Source organism: Nothobranchius furzeri, chromosome 10, assembly GCF_043380555.1.
Source record: "Nothobranchius furzeri strain GRZ-AD chromosome 10, NfurGRZ-RIMD1, whole genome shotgun sequence".
In the NCBI taxonomy this organism is placed as follows: domain Eukaryota; kingdom Metazoa; phylum Chordata; class Actinopteri; order Cyprinodontiformes; family Nothobranchiidae; genus Nothobranchius; species Nothobranchius furzeri.
This window is the reverse complement of record NC_091750.1, coordinates 38062089-38086746: the sequence shown is the minus strand read 5'-3', so window position 1 is coordinate 38086746 and position 24658 is coordinate 38062089. Positions and strand designations below refer to the sequence as shown.

Sequence of the window (24658 nt, the reverse complement as noted above, 5' to 3'; positions counted from 1 at the left end):
TCCAAAGTGCTTTTTATGTGTGATCTGACAATTGATCAACCATTGCTTAAAAAGTAAATACAGCTTAGCCGGTTAATTTCTGTGATCATAAAACACGGAAACGGCAGCACGCAGAACTCACGAGGCAACGTTTTACGTGATGTTTACTTGCTGCTGTGAGTAATAAGACAGAAAAAGCCACGCCAAAATAAGTTTAGGAACCCCACTAAGAATCGTAATAAAAGCATTTAAAATAAATACCATACACAGTTGAGGAAACGTTAGTTTAAGTACCTGATATGAAGCGGTCGCTGCATAAGAGAAAACCTTTACTCTCTGGATCCCACAGTTTCACTTTCGCCCGGTCACTAGCGCGTTTTATTACATTGATCCAACGTTTGTGGCGCTCCGGATCTTGGGGAATCCTGTAGATGACTCATTCCTTATGTCGTCCGCGTCTGTTCTGCATCCTGGGGCACAACAGGAATCTACCATATTTCCCGTTTGATTGAGTTTTCTGACAATAACAAATAGTCCAGCTGCCGGCTTCTGCCTGCCAATATGGCGCCGTTTCGATTTGAATTGTTGCATGCCGGGAGAAGTGACGTCAACTCCCGGAGCTCTATAACCTGTATTTGAATAGTGCCTCCTTAGGGTTCTACAACCCCCCAAGGCGCTTCACAACACAGTCTCCTGTACATCTCCTTTAAGCCCCATGAGATGTCTAAGCTGCAGCTGTTACACACCTGCTTAGACTCTATCAACACCTGGATGGTGGGAGGTTTCTACAACTGAATGAAGATAAGACTGAGATCCTCATCTGTGCCCCAGACAAGCTAGTTTCCAAAGTCAGAGACTCTCTTGGTCAGCTTGCTTCTCACACCAAACCTTCTGTCAGGAATCTTGGTGTGACCTTTGACCCAGCTCTCACCCTGGATTCTCATGTCAGTTCTCTTGTTCGCTCTTCCTTCTTCCATCTCAGGAACGTTGCTAAGCTGAGTCCCATTCTGTCCCGCTCTGAACTTGAGACAGTTCTCCACACCTTCATCTCCTCACGCTTAGACTACTGTAACTCTCTTTTCACGTGTCTGAGCAGAACCTCCCTGAACCGTCTACAGGTGGTTCAGAACGCCTGTGCTCGGCTTCTGACCAAGTCCTCCAAACACACCCACATCACCCCGCTTCTCCTCCAGCTTCACTGGCTGCCAGTCACCTTCAGGGTTCATTTCAAGATCCTGGTTCTGGTCTATAGGGCCTTACATGGACAAGCACCATCTTACATTGGCGATCTTCTCAGTCCCTACACCCCCAGCAGGTCCCTGAGGTCCAGTGACCAAAGCCTACTGGTTGTACAGCACCAGGCTAAAGGTCAAAGGTGACAGACCATCTGCTGCTGTGGCCCCCAGACTCTGGACCTCTCTCCCCCTGAGCCTGAGATCAGTGGACTCAGTGGTCTCCTTTAAAAAGCAGCTGAAGACTCACTTGTTCAAGCTGGCTTTTGTATGACCTTCTTCACCTCTCTCTCTTTATTCTGCTCTCCCCACCTATTCCACCTTCCTCAGGATCCACTGATTTCCCTCTTTCCTGTTCACTCTCTCTCTTTCTTAACATTTTTTTAATCACAATTGTCTATTTTTGCTCATTTTAAATATATTTTTAAACATAATGCTTTTTTATATTTTTACATTTTTTGTTTTTGTGAAGCACCTCATGATTTTTATCTTGAGAGGCGCTATAGAAATGATATTTTCTTCTTCTTCAGTCTCACACACACATTCACACGCTGGTGGGGTTGAGCTAACTGGCGCCGCTGCTCCCTCTGACCACAGCCAGCAGGCAAGGCGGGTTAGGTGTCTGGTCGGAGCCGGGATCGAACATGGATTATCATCATATTATAACCTGGATTACCTTAAAATGAGATTTAATCTGGGCACAGACCAACTTTAAACCATTAGAGATCTTTTAGCTGCTTTTAAAACCTTTCTGATGTGACAGGACAGATGCGACACAAGCACGCTCAGAAGCTTCAAAATGAAGCCATTAATGGCATCGTTGCTTAGAGGAATTATTCTGGGATGTTGTTTTCCAGCACTGGCAGCAGGAACTTGGCGCTCCGGTTCTAGCGGAGATGTTTCAGCCTCTTCCTCGGGTTATCTGAGGTCTTTTTGCATCACAGACTCTTAAGCTCCATGTTTTCCTGCTTCCTCTTCTCCAGACTTTAATTCCCAGAGCACATCGGATCCAGCAAGCCAACGGGCTCAGCCATAAGATGAGCTGAGCTGCTTGTGATGTTTGGTGAGGTGAGGAGCACTCAGACCCTTAGAAGATGCTGATCATCAATATTCACTAGTCAGCAAAGAAGGTCCAGATCCTCAGCGAAAAAGTCTCATTAAAGCGGAGCAGTCCGAACCGAGACAGGAAGTGAAAAAGTCCATCCAATTAAAACCGAGGACATTCTTTAGAGCGATGGTGGACTACCTGAACTGGATCCAGCTCTGGTGTTGAGCGGGAGTTCAGCTGGTTCCGGCTCTGATCTCAGCTCCGTGTCCTGGTCTACAGAATGTCCTAGATGTGTTTTCTAGGCTTGTTTTCCTCGATCTGCTGCGTTGTGACTCCTGATGGAGTTTTGATTTCACCCAACGGAGACGAACCCAAACAGAAACAGGATGCAGACAAAAGCCAAAATGTGACTTTTGTTTTCCAGAAACAAGTTTTCATAAAATAATGATGAGGTTTTATCGATACGAGGCTTCCTCAAAGGACCTCAGTACTTCCTTTAGTCCTTCACAATAAAAGTCTCAAACATGCACACGCACCTCAAAACTTAATTCAGTTTTTTATAAAGCACCAATTCTGGATCTGCTCCAGTCTCCCCCTCATGCCAGGACAACCTCCCAAGGGAGGCAACCAGAACCTCCTCGGCCTACTCCTTTTGGTGAGGAGGAGCAGCAGCTCTCTCCAGATGATGGAGCTCCTCTCCTCATCCCTAAGGGGCAGCCCAGCCTCCCTACTGATGAAGACAGCCTCTTTTATGTAGGATCTTGTTCTTTTGGTCCTGAGCTCGGCTGAAGGCTGGAACGCAGACGGAGCGGTAAATGGAGAGGCGGAGAACATCTCGCTTCACCTCATCGTCAACGAGACACTTTAACTTCTGCTCCTTAAACAAAAACCACCAGGGATGAAACCACCCAACTTGGTGGTCCGTCTTTATCCGGTTTATTTTATTTATGCAGGCTTGATTAGTAAAATAATGAGGCAAAGTTTTTTCATCAGCGAAGATAAACTGGAGGAGCTTGGAAATAAAACCGGGACAACTTTAACTCCAGGACTTATGGACTCGTATGCTGCATAGTTCTGCTGTTTTTAGTGGTTGGTGGTTCCAATAATAGCTTAGTGCCTTTGTGTGTTTACCTGTAACCTGATTATTCTATTCTATTCTATTCTATTCTATTCTAACTCCATGAGGTGACAGCTTTCTGGCTGGGAATACATCACACACATACATACGTGGGAGGAAGGTGACAGGAAGTAAAAGAATCTGATGCTCTAAAGGTTCCTATGAACTATGGTAATGGTAAATGGCCTGTATTTGATAGAGCGCCTTCTAGAGTCCTGGAACCCCCCAAGACGCTTTACAACACAATCAGTCATTCATCCAACCACACGCTGGTGGGGGATGAGCTACGATGTAGCCACAGCTGCCCTGGGGCGCACTGACAGAGGCGAGGCTGCCAAGCACTGGCGCCACCAGTCCCTCCGACCACCACCAGCAGGCAAGGGGGGTTAAGTGTCTTGCCCAAGGACACAACGACAGCGACAGACTGAGCGGGGCTCGAACCTGCAACCTTCCGATTACGGGGCGAGCTCTTAACTCCTGTGCCACCGCCGGCCCAACTAATGACTCAGGATCTGTGACAGAGGGGTTTATTAAAACCTACCGGATGATTTTATGTTGCAGAAGCTTTCAAAGGCCAAACCTACAAGCAAAGAGAAGAACTTCTGTTTTGCCAACAGCTTCCCTCAGCTCCAGACTTCACTCAGGTCTTCGGTTTAGACAGAACAGGTCAACATGAAGGGGCCGTTTTGTGAGATGCAGATAAATGGAGTAGCTGCCAACAAGCATGAAAATCTCCCAGCCAACAAACTGATGTCTGCAGAGTTGCCTGCAACTGTTAAAGTCACGTTGTCATCGAGGGAGGCTGCTTTCACACTTCATCTTAAGTCTCGTCTTCAAAAGATGAAAATATATTAAAAAAACAACAATAAAAAGCTCTGATTGATTTTTTTCCAAAATGCGCCGCAGCACCAAACGAGTCCCGCTGAAAGGCTTCACGGATAAAACCGTCTCTAACCTTCAGATTTTCTGGTCTCTGAAGATGAAAATCAGAGATCAAAGACGGTTTCACACCAAATATTTGATGCTAGTGCCACTTCTGCACAAACAAGAACTTCTGGGTGTGAATTAAAACCACAGTCAGCCGACACATTTCTCCATTATAACTTTATTATGATGACCTTTCCTTTAAACCAATTAACGGCTGATGGAACATTTATTTCCTCATTAGTAATTAATAAAGAGATAAAATCACCAGTGTTGACCTTTAAGAGAGAATAAAGTTGATTAACAAGAGATGAAGTTTGTCTGCTGGAGGATAAATGTTTGTTTATTTTTATGCAGCGGACGCCGCTGCAGGCCACTAACCTGACGTGGAAACCGGAGCACCTGGGAAAACCCACACATGCGTAGGGAGAACTGGCTGCAGCAGGGGTTTGAACCTGCAGCCTTCTTGCTGTTAGGCAGCTTCAATGAGTCAATGAGTCCAAATCATCTCTGCTTGGTGGTTTTAGTCCCCTCTAAAGCACAACACAGTTCTGGGTAAAGTGGCTGGAACTGGATGGATGGATGGAAGCTGATCTTCACTGATGGGTTGATGACAGCATGTTTGTATAAAAAAAACGAACTTCTCCAATTAAATAAAATATTCATGATCATGTATTTATAGAACATTTAAGACAAAGGTCAACTTAAGTCCAGCTTGGTCCGTTCAAAACAAACAAGAAGACCTGCTGCCTGAAACTGGGACGGAGAACCTTCCGGAAGTCCTGCAGTAACAGAGCTAATCTGAACCCGATTCCACAAGAAAACGTCTGGAGGAACCAGAATAAACAGTGTTGACCTAACCTGCTTCTTAAATACAAAAGGGCTCCAGCTTGAATAAAAATCCCTAAAGAGACTGAAAGCAACCCAAGAACCGAAGACTTTCAGCCTTTCGCTCTGAATCACGAATGAATCACAACATGTGAAGTCGTGTTCAGAAGGTTAAAGATCAATCTGAAGGGTTTGATGATCATACACCTGAGAAGATGTGAAACCTTTCAGATGAGACTCTTCTGATTTCAGAATAAAAATATCTGCTTTACACTTAAATGCTTGAGAGCTTGTCTGAAAATCAGACCCAAAAACCTCATTTTGGTTTGAACTTTCTGAAGTTCAGCTCGACACTTTCCATCAGAAGCATGAAGTGAAAGGCACCATTAATCTCCGCTGAAGAGGGTTGAATCGATGCCTCTAAACACCAGAGACTCCTGATCTGACACCACGCTCGGTTGCTTCCTCTGGTGGTTTGAAAGCAGAGCCGCTGAGAAAACTTCTGAAATGTCCTCCTTAAAGCGGACGAGTCAAGTCTGGTGCTGCTGACGGAGAACGGCAGCTGTTAGCCGACCGCTTCCACTCAACCGTGTCAAAAACACTCTAAAAACAGAACTTTGCTGCCAACCGCTTCTACGTTCAATATCAGCTGACGTTCTCAGGCTGTTGACTCAGAAATAACAAAAAAATGAGTGAGTTGCCCTAAAACTCCGCTAGGAACGACGGCTTCAACCGCTCCCCTTCAGGTCACTTTAAGTTCATGTATTCATCAGGCGCTTTTGTCCAAAGCAACCTCAGTGAGAATGAAGCAGCTGGTTGCCCTTCAGGCTAACAACACTCACTAATCAGTCCATCCTAGGTGGCAGTGAGGCAGGGAAGTAAACAAGGAGCAGACAGTAGAGTGGTTGGGGGTTAAGCCTGAGTCATGCTTCTGCGTCAGTTCCACAAGGGACAGACACGCACGGACTGACGAGAGTGTTTTGCTCTCTCTCATACTTCCCCGTTTGCTGAAGGGGTGTTGCAAAGCAATTCTCTGCCAGGACAACAGAGGGCGTAGCGTAGGTAGCAGTACAGTGACGTCTTACGTCCCGGAGCTCAGAGATGGTTTGCACCGCGCTGTGAATTCACAGACTCACATAATTGCCGAGATGAATCGTAAGCTTGGGAAATTGGCCAAGATTCGTTATTGGCACAAAAGATGGATGCCATCAAGGATAGAGTGGACGAATCAGCACGGATTGGGATAGATTAATGTCCATTATTGGGATTTTGAGAGGTTGAGGACCAAGGAACTGTAAGACAGAGAGGAAATTATCTCTGTCTGGCCCCAAATCAATTTCTAATCGGAATCTGGTGCCCTTGAGCCTGCAAGACTCCAACGAAAACTCCCCCCTCAGAAGATATGTGGAATGTGCCGTCGCTACAGCAACTCAACTCTGTCTTCTTTCCCAGCCTGGGCGGGACTGCAGGAAGGCCGCTGAAACGTTCAAGGGTCACTGCAACCCTCCAACCCTCAATGCTCCTCCCCTATCCACACTGAGGTGACATGCGCTGCTTATCGTGGCTGCAGGAACTGAAGTGGGGATAGTCCCAACCCACCACCCCTCCTAGAGGACACTTATGTTGTGTAATGTCTGAAGTCTGTTGCATATCTGTTTGAGGTGTTTTTTTTTTTGCAGAGCAAAGCTGCCCTCCTGGTGGAGGGTAACTCTGAAGTGCCTTTTTTCCCCTCCACCTGAACCAACCCTCATGTAACCCTCTTATCTCTATTAAGGTAGCGCGACTCAGGGTTGCGAATGACCACAGTCACCAATTCTTGTCATGTGTCTTGCCCATGTATGTCTGATCTCTGAATTGTGTGTACTGAAACTCTAATTTCCCTCTGGGATTAATAAAGTATCTTTGATTTGATTTGATTCCTTGGAAATCACTTCCGCAGTCTGAAAATGGCAAACAACACGAGGAAGAGAAGTTTGATCGAGTTGGGACTGTGTGGTCTAGAGGAAGAAATGCTCATCGTGCTGAAATACCAGCGAGAGCCCAGAAGGAGACAGCAGCGTTGGTGGGATGTCCATCCGCTAAACAGGTCTAGGCAGAACACAGGCACATTTTCAGGACTTGTGCAACCTTTGAGGAGGTGATCTCATGTTTCTGGACCGACCAATCACAAGCATGCGTTCTCCGTCTCGTTTGACGGATGTTAAGGAAAGATGGCTCAACTCCGTACGTACTTGCGTGCCTGCCGGGGGGCCTGCGCAAGGACGGATAATGGCGTTGTGAGTCTCCGTACTGACGCAGACGCAGAAGCATGACTCAGGCTTTAGAAGCAGTTTAGAAGATGCTCAGGAGTTTCTTGAAAATCAACAAGGAAGCCCCTGTTCTGGTAGAGCGTGGTAGGTCCTTCCACATCTGTGGAACGACACAGAGAGTCTGGATTGTCCTGAGCGTGGTGTAGGCACTACTAGCCGACCATGCTTTGATGACCGGAGCGGCCAAGTCGTGACGTAAGCCTTTGCACCTTTACTCAGATTTACCTCCACAGATCACAATCAAACATCTGCATTAGGACAGAACAAACAGGTTGTTCAGTCATTCGTGGAAAACTTTAAAAACATGCCAGTAGTTTTTATAGATCAGCTGCTGTTCAACAACGCCGGAGTCATTCAGTTTGTCAGACTTTCCTTCCTTTAAACTCAAACACTGCTTCAGTGCTGGCATGAAGAACTCATGAAGAATTAATCCCGCTGTTTGGCAGCAGGAAGATCTCATTATGTGCTCCTCCTTTCCACCGGATGCATAAGCGGCGGCTAGCAAAACGTTCTTTCCTGGAAATATTTCAGACATGAATCAGCAAGGTCGTGTTGTTTTTGTGTCAATATTGATGCCATTATTATATCATTATGTCGTTATCGTGTAATTATCGTGTCACCATGTTGTTACTGCGTCATTATCAAGTTGTTATTGTTCCAGTATTCTATCGTTACATTATCGTGTTGTTTTTGTGTCAATATTGATGCCATTATTATATCATTATGTCGTTATCGTGTAATTATCGTGTCACCATGTTGTTACTGTGTCATTGTCATGTTGTTATTGTTCCAATATTCTTTTGTTACATTATCGTGTTGTTTTTGTGTCAATATTGATGTCATTATTATATCGTTATGTCGTTATCGTGTAATTATCGTGTCACCATGTTGTTACTGTGTCATTATCATGCTGTTATTGTTCCAATATCTTTTGTTACGTTATCGTGTTGTTTTTGTGTCAATATTGATGTCATTATTATATCGTTATGTCGTTATCGTGTAATTATCGTGTCACCATGTTGTTACTGTGTCATTATCATGTTGTTATTGTGTTTGTTTATTTATTTGGCAGACACTTTTGTCCAAAGCAACGTACAATGGTTGACCTAAAGGGCATGTTGTGATCTGCGAGGGAATCCGGAGTACCCAGAGGAAACCCACACATGCATGGGGAGAACATGGCACTCCACACAGAAAGGCTGCAGCTGAGTTTTGAACCTGCAACCTTCTTGCTGTGAGGCAACAGTGCTAACAACTGTACCACCACACAGCCCAGTTATTGTGTCATCATTGTTGCCATTTTTTTATCGTTATCATGTGGTTATGTTGGTATCATGTCGTTACCTGTCAGTATGTTGTTATTGCGCTATTACCGTATTATTATCATGCAGTTATTGTGTTGTCGTTATCGTGTCATCACGTTATTGTGCTGTTATGTGGTTTTCGTGTCGTTATGGGCCAACTCAACTTGTCTACCGTGCTTTGCTCACCGCTCACATCTCGATGGAACAGACCAGATTTGTAGTTATGAAGTTCTTATTTGCACTTATTTTACGATCAACCACGGGCAGAGGAGATAAAAAGCAGACCGTTTAAACTCAGCTCCTGCTGAGAGAGGCTGGTTTAACAGCTTTATCTGAACCTCCTGTAGCGGTTGGACTCTGGACTCACTGAGGCTGCGTGCAGTCCTGAAGGTTGCACATCCTCCGGATCGGTTTGGGCTTCTTGTTTATGTCGCAGTATCCTCGGTGAACCATGTTGGTGTCTCCTTTCTTGCGACAGCCGTACTTGGTGTATTGAAACCCTGAGAAAGAACAGAAAGTTTGACACTCTGAACAGGTTCCTCAGTCCTGATTTGTTTAATTCACTCAGAAAAATGAATTCTTGGTTTAACCAGTTTTAGTCTGGAGGAAAAGTGTTGCTAACATCTGCTCTATCGGTGTCTGGTTTTCCCACAGACCTGAGATAAGAACATTTAGTAATTTACAGGTTTATGAATATTTTATTAATAAACATTAATATAATAATCCTATAATCCATCCTACAAATGATGTTCATACAAGCAGCCAAAATCCTGAAAGAAACCACAAAGTTGTCAATAACTGATGCGGGACTGGAATGGGATTGGTGCGGTTTGTCTGTGGCTCCACAAAGGCTCCCAAATCCCGGCATATATCCCGAAGGATGTCCTTCAGGAAGCGGTATCTGCTCAGGAGCCCCTCTGGATTCCCACCAATGAGATCTGAGCGCTCACGGAAAACATGTTCCCTCTGGAGTACACGCTCTGGCAGATCCTCCAACAGCACCAGATCAGCCATGCTGCGGCATCAGATTCCCGTGGGTCACAGGTGTCTTCATAGGTTCAACAGCAGATGTGTGATGAAGATGTCTCTCTACAGACATCCTTACTGATTGGGTAAAAATAAATGGCGGACTGCTGAGACCAGTGTTGTGGTTCCGCCGTTCTACCACTAGAGGCTGTTCATACGCATGTTCAGAGCCGTTCTTATGTGTGGGAACATTTCTACACACAACCACAAGGTGGGAAATTCCACATGGTGTGTACGATTGTTCCCACACACGGATACGCACAGATCCGAGCGCAAGCATGGCTGACAAATGAGGGCATCTATCCACCATGTTGTTTCTCTGCTCCACACACCTGATTCAGTGACTCAACCACCTGTTCAGCCTGTTAATCACCTGCTCAATAAAATCAGGAGGTATGTAGTAGAGAAACGCATGCTGGACGGTGGCCCTGGAGGACCAGAATTGGACGCCCCTGTCGATACATAGTGAGAACACTCTTGCTCCCTTTTAAATCAATTTGAAGTTTTAATGGAGAAAGGCTAGACTAGACTTATCATTTATTAAATATGCACTAGCGTCCTAAAGGGTCCCATTTTTAGAGAAGTCCAAAAGAGAAAACAAAGACGCTCGGAGCTCCAGAAAGGTCACAGCGGCTCCTGAGGAGCACGGCGCCACACCGCTGCAGAAAGGTTGGACCAAACTTGCAATAAGCGTGAAGCTCCCTCAGCAGCTGCAGCCGGTGGAGACAATCTGACCTTTCTGATGATGAACTTGTGCTCATCCTGTGGGTTTGTGACTGTAACGAGTCAAAACATCTGCACCAGAAAAAATGCAGAAGTCCTGCTTCAGCTTCTCCACAGCTGAGATAAACGGCTTCAGAGATCTCATGGAGGACGTGTCTGACTCTACACGAGTCGAAGCAAACGCTGACACGCCTTCTCAGAAGGAGAGGAGGCACTCAGACGGATAAGCTAATTATAACTCATGATGTCATGCGCTGTTCATTCAGAGACACAGAAGCATTTATAAACACATTTTCTAAATGAAGCAGCAGATCCAGACCCACTGACCTCTGGGCTGAACCGAGCCCAGCTGGTCCCAGGTCAGGTTCATTTCTATTTTAGAGGAAATTATTTTGGGAACTTTTTCAGAAAACCGTCACACATCATCGGCAGCTTTAGGGAGCGATGAGGAGAAAAAAAACACCCCAGCTTATTATATGATATTATTTATATTATATTAGAACTATATTATATTATATTATATTATATATTATATTATATATGATTTTATATTATAATTATATTATATATTAAATATGATATATTATTATTATATTATATTATAAATATATTATTATATTATATTATAAATATATAATACATTATTTTATATTATAATTATATTATATACTATATTATATTATAATTATATTATATATGATTTTATGTTATAATTATATTATATTATATACTATATGATATTATATGATATTATTTTATATTATAATTATATTATATATGACATATTATATTATTATTATTATATTATATTATATTATAAATATATTATATTATATATTATTTTATATTACATTATATTATATTTTATTATTATATTATATTATATTATATTATATTATATTATATTATATATGCAGTACTAAATAAGCATAGAAGGCTGAAGGTCTCAGTGTTGATTTACAGTTTTTCTCCATTGGTTTGGCTCATTTTTTGAAACAGAAATTACATTCTCAAAACAACATGGACAAACCTCCAAACCTCTTGGCAAATGTTCACAAATGGCAAATGCCTTAGTACATGTCTCAATTGTCTCAGTGCATCGTTGCAAATGATTAAGTAAATGTAGCCTACAGTTATACAGTTAGCCCGCATTTAGCACATTTTCCAAATGAATAGATGTTGTAGATCCAAACAGATTAGTTGATTCTCAGTCTAATGATCATTCTCTCCAAAACATGTCAGCATGATTTCATTGTATAAGTACTCGCACGCACAACTGTCTGTTCAATTGTCAGAATCCAAGAACATAACACCATGAATACCATGTATGAATTTCTTTGAATATGTGATACATTGATGACAGTCATCGACAGTTAGGTGAACGGGGAGTGTCACACATGGATGTTTTCCATGATCGTGTGCTGCCAAACACAGATATATAGCGCTTGACCAACGACCACTGAATACATCCTTGTTGTTTGATTTAGTGTTCATACAATTTACTGTATTACTGTAATGTACATTTTATTTTTACATATGTATGAAACTTTCTTTGCGTGTGAATAAAAATGGTTATAATTTCCTTGGTAGTGCGAGTGCAATCTCTGATGTCAAACCTTGGAGGCTACTCTTTTCGGTTTTATATTGTTGCTCCTCTGCCATAGTGACAAAACATATAAACATTCTGTACGGCAGTACTCATTTGCAGGTAAACCATGTTGTTGTGATCGACCATCCAGGCTTACGTTGACCGAAGCACCAAGAATGATGAGAATGTCCGATCTGTGTCGAGAAATGAGCCAAAGCTATTGAGAAAGATCTTTGCCGTTTTGGAGACACTGACTGTTTAAATGAGAAAGGGATTCAGATTGAAGCCGAGTGAACAGTTCAGGAAGAGATATGAGCTTTTGCAGGTGAGCTAAAGTGTTGTGCCAAACTGTAAGAGTGTTTGCCAAATGATCTTAGAGGTTTGAGAATGTAATTTCTGTTTCAAGAAATGGGCCAAACCAATGGAGAAAAACTGTAAAACGTCGGCCATATTGGGGAAACACCAGCCAGTAAAAGCTGGTTCCCATAGAAACCGTGTAAGACTTGATCTGCGACTCTGAGTAGAGCTTGGTTTACGCTTGACGCATTCACTTTTCGCTTGGTGATGCGGCTCGCGGATGGAACGCGCTTCACAACTCGCAGCGTTTATGGTTCATGCGGCTCGTCTCTGCGGTGAGCCAATATTCTCCCAAACTGTAGGGGGCAGCATGGAGCTCCACGGCATGCATCCAACACTACACCACAGTAGAAGTAGAAATTACTGTTGTTTATAACAGTTGTTAATGAAAGGTGAGAGCCAACTCATGTCTTTTAGAATTGGTGGAGTGTTCTTGTTTCCACCAGGATCACCGCTTTTCCGTTTGTTCCCCTTCCTTGCCTTCACATATTGGTCCCTCCTGTTTTTCCAGCATTTTTTTTAACAGCGTCCTCGTCTTTTCCGACAGTGCGAGCTATTTCTCTCCGAGAATTATTAACAACATGTTGATCACGGTGATCTTTGAGAGCTGAATCATACAAACGTCTGTATTTACAAACTCTGCCATAACTAGTTCTTGCCAGTCCGCCATGTTTTTGCGTGTTCGACCGTCCGCGTGGTTAGAAAATTTCCTAGGTGCACGGCGCGGAAAGTTTGGGCCGTGCGGAGGCCAGGTGGAGGGGCGTGGTTGTGAAAATGACACAATTTTGCTGCGCGGAGCCGTGCGAACCTCGCGGACGCGTCAAGCATAAACCAAGCTTAACACAACCATGGTGAACATAAAAATATTCTTCTGTTCTGCTAGCTAAATCCCAAGAAGGATAAAAGGCTCCAAGAAGGACTCATTTGGGATTCACATTCCTGTCGCTCCGGTCAATGCTGACACCCGTCCATATTGTGCTGCTAAGATTCAGCTTGGAGGACACAAACCGTTGTTTGAGAAAAGAAAAATCTGAGTTCTGAGACAAACTTTTCTCGACATTCTTATTGAAATGTTAATGAGCTGTTTTTACCTCCGGAGCAGGGTTTGGAGCACGGAGACCAGCTCTTCAGAGCCCACTCGTAGGTTTCCTCCTGGATGACGTTGTTGTTGTTGACTGGTACCGAATCTTCGTGGATTATGTATCTATAGGTCAGAGTAGACCGCGTGTCGTTGTCCTTGGGTATGATCTACAACCCGAAAACAGAAGAGATCATGTTAAAGGACATGAAGGAAATGCGTCTCTGATGCTCATTTAATGATTTAAACGAGCCGTGACGTGAAGCAGTGGAAACTAAAGATTCATTTTTGTTGGATTTTATTTATGTCTGTACTTTCAAACCTCATGATGGACTTAATCTGTATTAAAGTTTCACCAGATTAGGGACACTGTTGCATGACAGGCGAGCTTCTGCGTAAGGGAGGAGATTTCAGCTTATATGATTATTAAAAACAACATGAACACAAGTTTATTCAGTCAGTTTCTGGAGTCCAATCCATTTTCTCCACTCAGAGAAGTCAGGACTCGCAGATGTACGAGCATGACTGAGTGCTGATGATGGACGGGTAAATAATGGTTCTGCTGGGAATCAAAAGGCTTTTCAAGGGTATAATGAGCCTAAAAGCCTGCATAGAGCCATACAGAACGTATATAAATCAGCTTTTCTCTGCAGCTGAATATAAACGGCTCGCTGTGCCGCTTTTTGGTTTTAGACAAAACCAGACGCAGCTGCCTCAGAATCAGCCGGTTCCTTCCCTAAAACATCCCACAATGGTACAACCCAACGGGAGCATCGGCGGGCGTTTGTTCAGTCTCCTAACCTGCAGTCAGCATCTGGATGGTGCTCAAAGCTCCGTCCAGATCATCTTTACCATTTCTGATGTTTCTGTTTTTCACCAGCAGGAGAAAATCGATTTCATTCAGTTTACAGCAGACAATGAGATAAAATGCATCACGAGACGGACGTATACTGTGTGAAACAGCTGATCTCACCGTTGATGACATCATCCTCTGGACCACATTTGCACAAATCTGTTTTAATCTCCAAACTGGACGTGAAAAAGGATGAGAAGGATCCCTAAAATGTTTCATTTTTATTTATTTTGGTCGAGTTTGCATCTTACGACTGCGTATTAGAGCATCTTTAGAAAAAATCCTCCTGTCCTTTACGCTGCATAGTTCTGGAAACACAAGTTTAGCTTCATTTGTTGCTTTTTGGGGCTGAAGGTCACAATAATAGGTTGCGACACCGATAACTGGCATCAACAAAAATCCAATCAGAGATTGGAAAAGATGGGTGAAGGGAAAAAAGAATCAATCAGTAATTGGGAGAGGCCAGACTAGACGAGAAAAGAACCAATCAGAGCCTGGAGCTGGCCACAGTTTGAACAAGCTAGCGGTAACCATATGTGCCGGTAACAGTTGAACAATTTACGTCTATAATGAGCAAGGACGTAATTTTCACTTTAGAAGTGGAGGGGACACTGGGGAAGGGGGTGGGGGTCTGTATCTTTACAGTATGTTGAGAAACAGGCTTCAACACAAATGATTGTTTTCCGCTTGGTCCTAGAGCTCAACCAGTGTCAGTTTAATATAGAGTAATATTGTTTTTGGATGGTAAAAAGTGCAGGGGTCAAAACTTGACTTTGGAAAAAGTGGGGGGGACATGTCCCCCCCGCCCCCCACCCCCCCCCCACCCCCCCCCAAATTACGCCCATGACAATGAGAAAATGTCCTCAGCTGGGAGGACAACATTAGATGTGACCATCCCAAAACCCCCCATCCCAAAAACCCCAAACCCTAACCCTAACCCTGCTGATCAGAAAAATAAACTTCAGTGGAGTTCTGCTGATTGCGTTTCTGATCACCTTGTCGGAAAACAACAGGTTTAGTTTCAGGTTCCTGAGTGATTCTGATGTTAAAAAACAGCAGGAATATCTAATAAATCAGTGATTGTTGTGTTAATAAACACTACGGGTTGTTATGTGTAATAAAAACAGATAAATAAATAAAAACAAGCAAAAACCTTTGAAGCAATCATTAACTTTCTAAACTCGTTGTTCTCTGTTTTTTAGCGGATGAAGGAACCACACGGGGAATGTTTGTATCCTCGCTTCAGGCTGCCGGATTTAATTACTTTAATCAAACTGAGCCTTTCTGGACTCAGCGAGCCTTAAATCTGATGCCTGGCAGATGGATAACACACAGATTGCAGAGAGATGGTTCAACTGGAAACTCGAGTCTTCTGGGCAAAAACTTCGCTTCACTTCTGCAGACCTGACTTCAGAACAACAGACACGCTTCTGTTCTGTACTTTTGCACATTTAGCCTAAAACAGTCTGAATAGCTTTAATTTGGTGAAAGAAAATAACTTTTATTTGTAATTTAAAGGCTTTTTTAGTCCATAAGCAGCCACGCCTTTTCCAGGCTCGGTTCTGTTTCATTTGATGAGCAGAGAACTAGTTCATATCTTCTGGTCTCCGATTGATGCTTTAGGACTCAACCTTGTTGTTAGAAAAGCGGTTTGTGAAAAACGTTATTTTCCATAACCTAGGAAATGTAGGGATATTTAACACGAGGTGTTACAGCTCCTGAAACGAGAGAAACCATGCACCCACCTGACAAACACAGTTTGCTGTGCCAGTGCGACCAGCTGATTGGCTGCTTCGGATGCCCAAGCCCACGCCCCTTTGTGTAGACTGTCATGATCAAAAGTGGCTGCACCTACGGGTGCAGCATAAAGGCTGTTTGGTGCAACTCCAAAGGGATGAGACTGATTAGAGAGACCTCCTCCACAGCTCTGTCTGTGTGGCGGTCGGTCAGGCCTTTTAGAGGCTGATCTTAAAGCAGCTTTCCGGAGTTTTCCACTTTCAGAAATGATGTCTGGTTTTTCAGAAATCCGTAAAAGTGATAGTCTCATCATTCAATTCAATTCAATTCAAATTCAATTCAAAAATACTTTATTAATCCCAGAGGGAAATTGATTGCTGTAGTAGCTCAGAATGATAATAATAATCAAGTCATCAAAGAGTTGTTGTATATTACGATGGCTGTTGGCAGGAAGGATCTCCAGCAGCGGTCAGTGTTGCAGCCAAACTGAAGAAGCCTCTGACTGAAGACACTCTCCCGTTGTCGGACAGTCTTGTGAAGAGAATGCTCAGGGTTGTCCATCATGTTCTTGATTCTCTGGAGAATCCTTCTTTGTATTATCTCCTCCAGCAGTTCCACATTCGTCCCCAGAACAGAACCGGCCTTTTTTATTAGGCTGTTGAGCCTTTTCAGGTCCCAAATGCTCAAAAAGTGAAAAAATAGCAGAAAAAATCCTCTAAGCTTCACAGCACCAGAAACAGAAAAGTAAAAGGTCCAAAAGAATACAGTTTTTCTTAAGACACTAGAAGAAAAACTGTCCAAAAAAGGCAAAACTTACATGTAGTTAACAGAACTACTACAACATGCAGCCACCCAGAGCAGCACGAGAATTGGAATCAATGTACTGTAATATGATGTAAGCAATCCGTCTTTTTTTTTGCTACGCATGCCCCCCACCCCGCAGAGCTCCGCGCAATAGGAAACTGAGCGCCGACCAGAACTAACCAATAGTGTTAGACTACCGCTTAGATACTTCACATTTAAGGAATACCTCGGCTGATGCAGAGTTGGTGAACTTTTCACGAACGAGTAAGTCTCTAAAACATAAAAATATGAAAACACAACATGACATGAGAATAATACTCGTAAGACAACGTGTTTTAGCTGTTTGTTGGCTACAGAAGCACATTTATAAACAGAAACGTGAAGTCGCCATCTTAAAAAACACAGAGCGACGGACATTTTGTGTGATATGTTTGTGTTACAGCCTGGTACCAAACTGGACTTAAAGACTGGAACTAGAGCTGGAGCTGGAAGAGGGAGATATCAAGGAAAAGAGTCAGACGCCATGCTTCTTTCGCAGCAGCGCTAGCAAGACCCTGTTAGGTTTTCTCAAAATTATTTACAGATTTCACAAGTATCAATGCAACACATGTTACAGCATAAAACGATTGTTTGTTCCCCTGAAACAAATGGTCATCGCCTTTCACATATTCTGGAATCAACAAGACTAAATGAGGTTGTTAAATGACAATAGTGCCTAATAAAAAGATGAAAACATAAGAGAAATACTCGGGAACAAGACTTTAAAGTGCAAAATACTCTTTTCTCCCAAAATGTGTCCTAATCTCCTCCTTGTGTTGCAATCCCACGAGCTGGGTCGTAAAAAATGGGGGCTTGTCCAGGATAATCTGGACTCTTCGGAGGAGGTTGGATCTGGTGTTTTAAATGAGTATTGTGTTTTTACAGCCTGGCCCGTGTTTGTCTTTTAGAGGTTTGTGGACGTGGCTTGTGGTGATTCGTTGGTACTGTGGCAGTTTGGTTTTTGAGTGTTGCTGGCTGGGGTTAGAAAATGTACATTTAAAATGAATTATTAAGTAATAGTAGTATTAATAAAAATAATATTTTTATTGAATTCAGCCAGAAATAATTGGTAGAAGGGTTTTACTGTTTCTGAGTTACTGGTATATAAGGAAAATATCAGGAACTAAAGTGAACAAACATGTTTGTTATTTTAATCCGAGGAGTGGATTTGTCTCCTGCCCATGGGCAGCTCCAGGAAATTTTACCAGCAGTTGCTGTACAGTTGCTCGGTCAGTGTTTGGGGTTGGCGTCCCCTGTCGGTGCGTATTGAAGGGGGGTGGGGGGTTGGGTTGGGGGGTGGGGGGGGGGGGTACAACATGAATTTTCCTGCCCTGTCTGTCTCTCATCTTCCTGCATGTTCTCTAAAATCTCCAGAGCGCACGTTTCGATGCTGCGTCACTGAGGTGAAATCAGCACAGCACATGATGAGCGAGCGCATCAGGCACGATTAAAAGACAGTACCAGAGGATATAAACGGACATGAACGGTCATGTGTTAATCATAGTTTTTTGGTTGCACCACTTTGAGAATGTGCCGTGCGCAGAACGCAGCTGCCTGGAGCGCTCCCCCATAATTTGATCCCTGCTTCTGGATGAAAAACCGGACATTATCATGAATATGAGAACCAACCCCCCCACCCCTCCGGACAGAGAGTGAAAAGTTGACATGTACGGCCTCCTGGTTTGATGCCAGCTCCGGCTTTCTCCTCGCAGTTTATGGAAGATTTCAACACGAAACGGGAGACTATCTTAAATGCGAGACAGAGCTGGTCATGCTACTCTCCAGGCCAGCGCATGTTGGCACGGTGCGCACGCGAGGTGTGGGGTGGTGGTGGTGGGGGTGCGTTCAAGATTTGGGGTTGCTGTGCAGTTGCTTGGCCCAATCTTGGGGTTGTTTAGCAACCCCTAGCTACCGCCTGGTGCCGCCCATGCTCCTGCCTGCATAAAGTCAAGCATGTTTGTTGTTGTTTTGTTCAACAAGGACTCAATAAATCCTGCTGGTGCAGATGGGGGGAGACGATGCAGGAGGACTGGCTGCGATCAGACTTAATAATAAACCCTAAACTTGTTGCTGCGGGTAATAAACCATCTGCATCATCAGCAGAAATAGAACTTCCTGTTTCTCATATTAACTACTGGATGTTTGCTGCTGCTCCTGTCTGCACGTGACATCATTAAAGAGTCAAACAGGGTTTAGTGATGGCGGAGGAGCTCTTACCAGAACCACCACGGGGTCGTGAAGAGGTCCTTCGGTGTGCAGCGTCTCCATGTCCCCTTCGATGACGTAATTCCACTCCACACCCAGGTCGATGAAGTTCCTGGACCGGAGCTCGTCTCCCTTCCCGTTCAGGATGTAGTGTCCAGTCGCCTGGTTCTTTACGGCTGAAATCAGTCGGCTGTGATGAGAAAACCTCAGACGAAAAAGCTCAGAAACGCAATTCTAAAAATAAATCCTCCATCCTCTACGTCTGAACGCTTTAGAGTCGGATCCTGTTTCTAACTTTTTATAATAATAAACATTAAAACTCATCCGATGCATTCAAATGTAAAAACATCCTAAGAATGGTCATTTTCTCTGGTGATCCAACAAAACTGTCCTAAGAATAAACATCAGCAGAAAAATGTTTAAAAAAAAAAGTGCAATTATTTAAAAGAAAAGTTGATGCAATAAAACTTCATCTAACAAGTTTTATACGCAAAACCTCCGACCAAATCAAACATGTTAAACGTCTGCTGGTTTTTGTCGACAGCTTTTAAATAACTTGTAAAAATGTGAAATGATTCTATAACATTTGCACCGAAATGGCCAGAGGGAGCAGCAGGAAACTGGATGTCCCTCCAGACTTGAAATATTCATGAATAAACAGAGAAAAGGACATTTTAAATGTGGAGTAGGTTAGTTTAAATAAACTCCTGGGTCGGTTATTCAGAGTGTTTCTTCTCGTTGCGTTATTTGGTTCTTTTTAATACAGGAAAGGTATTTTTTTTTTACCTTGCTGACGTTTCGACCAATCCCGCGGTCTTCTTCAGAGCTAGCCGCTAACGGCGATGTCACTTCCTTCTCCTTTTATCCGGTGTCGTCCTCTGCTGCCCGCGCTCTCCTCGCTGATGACACAGCATGCGTGATCCAACGTGCAGATCCCGTCGTCTCTGTTGGCGGCTGTGTCCACGTCTCCGTACTTCTACGGCTTCCTTGCTCCATCCTTTGTACTTTTGTTGTTTTGTGTTTATGGCCCGTGTGCCATCCCAGTCCATGATCGGACTCTCTCCTTTGGCTTTTTCAATTCAATTCAATTCAATTCAAAAATACTTTATTAATCCCAGAGGGAAATTGATTGCTGTAGTAGCTCGGATTAATAATAATAATCAAGTCATCAAAGAGTTGTTGTATATTACAATGGCTGTTGGCAGGAAGGATCTCCAGTAGCGGTCAGTGTTGCAGCCAAACTGAAGAAGCCTCTGACTGAAGACACTCTCCCGTTGTCGGACAGTCTTGTGAAGAGAATGCTCAGGGTTGTCCGTAATTTTCTTGATTCTCTGGAGAATCCTTCTTTGCATTTTCTCCTCCAGTGGTTCCGAAACTGCCGAAACTCTGGCTGAGTCCTTGAAAGGGCTTGGTGTTCCTCCATCTTGTTGGCCAGTGATCTCACATTGCCCATTATGATCGATGGAAGAGATGGTTTGAATTTCCTCTTTCTCTGTCTCCGTTTTGCTCCCGCTCTGCACCCACGCTTCTTGCGTTTTAGCTCATTTGAGATTTGTGGCTTCAGTTGAGGTATTATTTCAGCCTTTCCAATGTTAATCAGCTGCTCCCGATTGTAAACCAGCTTGTTGCCATGGTTACGCATCATAACAAATGCTCAAAAAGTGAAAAAAGCTAAAAAATAGCAGCAAAAGTCCTCCAAGCTTCACAGCACCAGAAACAGAAAAGCAAAGCGTCCAAAAAAATAATTTTTCTTGAGAACCTAGAAGAAAAAAATGCCCAAGAAAAGGCAAAACCCACATACAGTCAACAGAGCTACTCCAACATGCAGCCACCCAGAGCAGCGCAGCTTTTACGGCTGATTTCATTATTGGACTTTCTACATCTTGCTTCACTGCTCGTGTCTTCGGGTTGTTTCCCTCTCACACTCTGGATATTCTATTGTTCATGTGCTGAGTTGGCGTCAGGTTTCTCCTGTGTACGTTTTACAGCAGAGGTGCGTGGGATTTGGTAAATGACTCCATACTTATGTCAGCAGCAGAGGGCGACACCGCCCGCTGCTGCCCGCGGATAAACGGAGAAGGAAGTGACGCCACCGTTAGCGGCTAGCTCTGAAGAAGCTGTCAGCAAAAAAAAAAAAAAAAAAGTAAAACAACTATTTCCTGTAAAAAAAACAAATAGTGCAACTGGAAGAAACACGCAAGGAAAGGCAGCTTTATTTTGTAGCACCTTTCAAACACAAAGGCAATTCTAAGTGTTTACAGAAGCAAGACGAGCAAACAAAGAAATGTGGATATTATTTTAGATTTAACAAGCAGATAAAGTCTAACGGTTAGCAGTTACAGTGCAGAAGGTGCAGCATAACAAAGACTGGATCAAAGGCTGATGAACACATGAAGGTTTTTCATGTTGTTACCAGAGTTGGGCACATGTGAGGTCACGAGGAAGCTGATTCCATCTGCTCGGTAGCTACGAGCAGCTTCACCCTGACCACCCACGCAGAGGAACTGACCCGGGAGTTTATTAAAACTAACCCACTCCACATTTAAAACTTCATTTTCTCTATTTACTCATTAAGACTTGACTCTGGAGGGAAATCCAGTTTCCTGCTGCTCCCTCTGGCGACGTCTCCTTAATGGACTCGATGGGAAATACAGCGTAGCTAAGGGTTGTTTCTGTGGCCGTCTCATCCGTTTGGAGCAACAGTTGAACAAGAATCAGTTTCCGATGAGACTTCAGAGGGACACACCAGAGAAAACCTGAATTTATCCATTTCTGGACTCAAACGCCGAGTGTTCTTTCTAATTCCTGGTTTCCATAGCGATTATTAACGGTTGGAGGGACAGGAGAGCAAGATGGTGAGAAAAGGCTGCAGGCTGAAACAAGAGCAAGTCACAGAATCCATCCGTGTCATTTTCCAGGTAATGACAGTGAGAGGAAGGATGGATGCAGTTTGTAAAACTACAGCAGATGAAAGAATGCATGAACGAATGAATGAATAAATAAATAAATGGAGTGACACTTGGCTGATCAGAGCTCTAATTAATTTCCTTAATTAAAGTCAAATACAGGCTGAGAAAAAGAGTTAAGTCGTTCGATGACTGATTCCAGTTTTTATTCAGTTGGGGTCTTTTTAAAATAATCAGTTTTTTTCACAGGGATGGTCCTAGTGGACAGAGACGGTCCTGGGAGACAGGGATGGTCCTGGAGGATGTGGAGGATATTCTGGATAAATCCAGGAAAACAAATGCCATCTGAGTAGCGACGCGTGTTGCTCCAAAATCTGTACTCGTTGACACGCTACCCATGCCATGTAGAGCACACCCATGCCTGTCTTTCTATCATAGTGAGGACCCTCCATTGACTTCCTGACTCCACTACCTAACCCACCCTAACCTTAATTAAACCTTCATTCACACCAGACCTCTGACTGGTGTAGTAAGCTTCTAAAAAAGTGAGGACCAAAAAAATTTCCTCACTTTGTAGTGAAAATAATCAAAATGGTCCTCAGAATGTAGTATATACAAGTACACACACACACGCAGACACACCCACACACCCACCCACACACTCTGGCAGATGCTGGCTTTTCAAGCCGCGCTCCGATAACGAGCGGATGACGCCTCTCTTCTCCAGCCTGCAGGATTCATTGTTCAGGATTTTCTAAGACGTTCATATTTTCTTTTCTCAGACCTCGGGACGGATTTCCTCTCCTCTTCAGACCGTTTCACCCCCTCTCTCACCTGGTTCCTGGTTTGTTTACATGCTTGTTTTATTGGTCTGATGCCGTCTAAAGGTGCATTTTCACTAACAAAAGCTGTTCACATGCATCCCTGAGGTCATTCAGTCGGTGCTGCCATTAACTTCTCTACAAAATAAAATGTGTAAATCTTTTACGCTCCATTTGTGCTGAATCATAACTAATCATAACTAAGCATAATTGATCATAACTAATCATAACTAAGCATAATTGATCATAACTAATCATCACTGAGCAAAACTAATCACAATGGATCATAACTAATCATAACTGATCATAACTAATCATTACTAATCAAAATTGATCATAACTAATCATAACTGATAATAACTAATCATCACTGATCATAACTAATCACAATTGATCATAACTAGTCATAACTGATAATAACTAATCATCACTGATCATAACTAATCATAACTGATCATAACTAATCATCACTAATCATCACTGATCAAAACTAATCATAACTGATCATAACTAATCATCACTAATCATCACTGATCATAACTAATCACAATGGATCATAACTAATCATAACTGATCATAACTAATCATTACTAATCAAAATTGATCATAACTAATCATAACTGATAATAACTAATCATCACTGATCATAACTAATCATAACTAATCACAATTGATCATAACTAGTCATAACTGATAATAACTAATCATCACTGATCATAACTAATCATAACTGATCATAACTAATCATCACTGATCATAACTAATCATAACTAATCATCACTAATCATCACTAATCATAACTAATCATAACTAATCATAATTGATCATAACTAATCATAACGATCATAACTAATCATAACTAATAGTCACTAATCATCACTAATCATAACTAATCATAACTAATCATAATTGATCATATCTAATCATAACGATCATAACTAATCATCACTGATCATAACTAATCATAACTGATCATAACTAATCATCACTGATCATAACTAATCATAACTAATCATCACTGATCATAACTAATCATAACTAATCATCACTAATCATAACTGATCATAACTAATCATAACTAATCATAATTGATCATAACTAATCATAACTGATAATAACTAATCATCACTGATCATAACTAATCATAATTGATCATAACTAATCATAACTGATCATAACTAAGCATAATTGATCATAACTGATCGTAACTAATCATCACTGATCATAACTAATCATAACTAATCATAATTGATCATATCTAATCATAACAATCATAACTAATCATCACTGATCATAACTAATCATAACTGATAATAACTAATCATCACTGATCATAACTAATCATAACTAATCATCACTAATCATCACTAATCATAACTAATCATAACTAATCATAATTGATCATAACTAATCATAACGATCATAACTAATCATAACTAATAGTCACTAATCATCACTAATCATAACTAATCATAACTAATCATAATTGATCATATCTAATCATAACGATCATAACTAATCATCACTGATCATAACTAATCATAACTGATCATAACTAATCATCACTGATCATAACTAATCATAACTAATCATCACTGATCATAACTAATCATAACTAATCATCACTAATCATAACTGATCGTAACTAATCATAACTAATCATAATTGATCATAACTAATCATAACTGATAATAACTAATCATCACTGATCATAACTAATCATAATTGATCATAACTAATCATAACTGATCATAACTAAGCATAATTGATCATAACTGAT

General features: G+C 42.4%; 1 protein-coding gene across 2 annotated transcripts in view; it reads right to left on the bottom strand.

Annotated features, from left to right (window-relative positions):
- adamts3 (ADAM metallopeptidase with thrombospondin type 1 motif, 3) overlaps positions 1-24658 on the bottom strand; it is a 167024-nt gene that overhangs the window by 14747 nt on the left and 127619 nt on the right. For both annotated transcript variants that reach the window (XM_015960279.3, XM_070555619.1), the window contains 3 exons: positions 19164-19327; positions 13527-13683; positions 9109-9241 (listed from right to left, as the gene is read on the bottom strand). In XM_015960279.3, coding sequence (XP_015815765.3) covers positions 9109-9241; positions 13527-13683; positions 19164-19327 — 454 coding nt within the window. The remainder of the gene's footprint in view (positions 1-9108; positions 9242-13526; positions 13684-19163; positions 19328-24658) is intronic.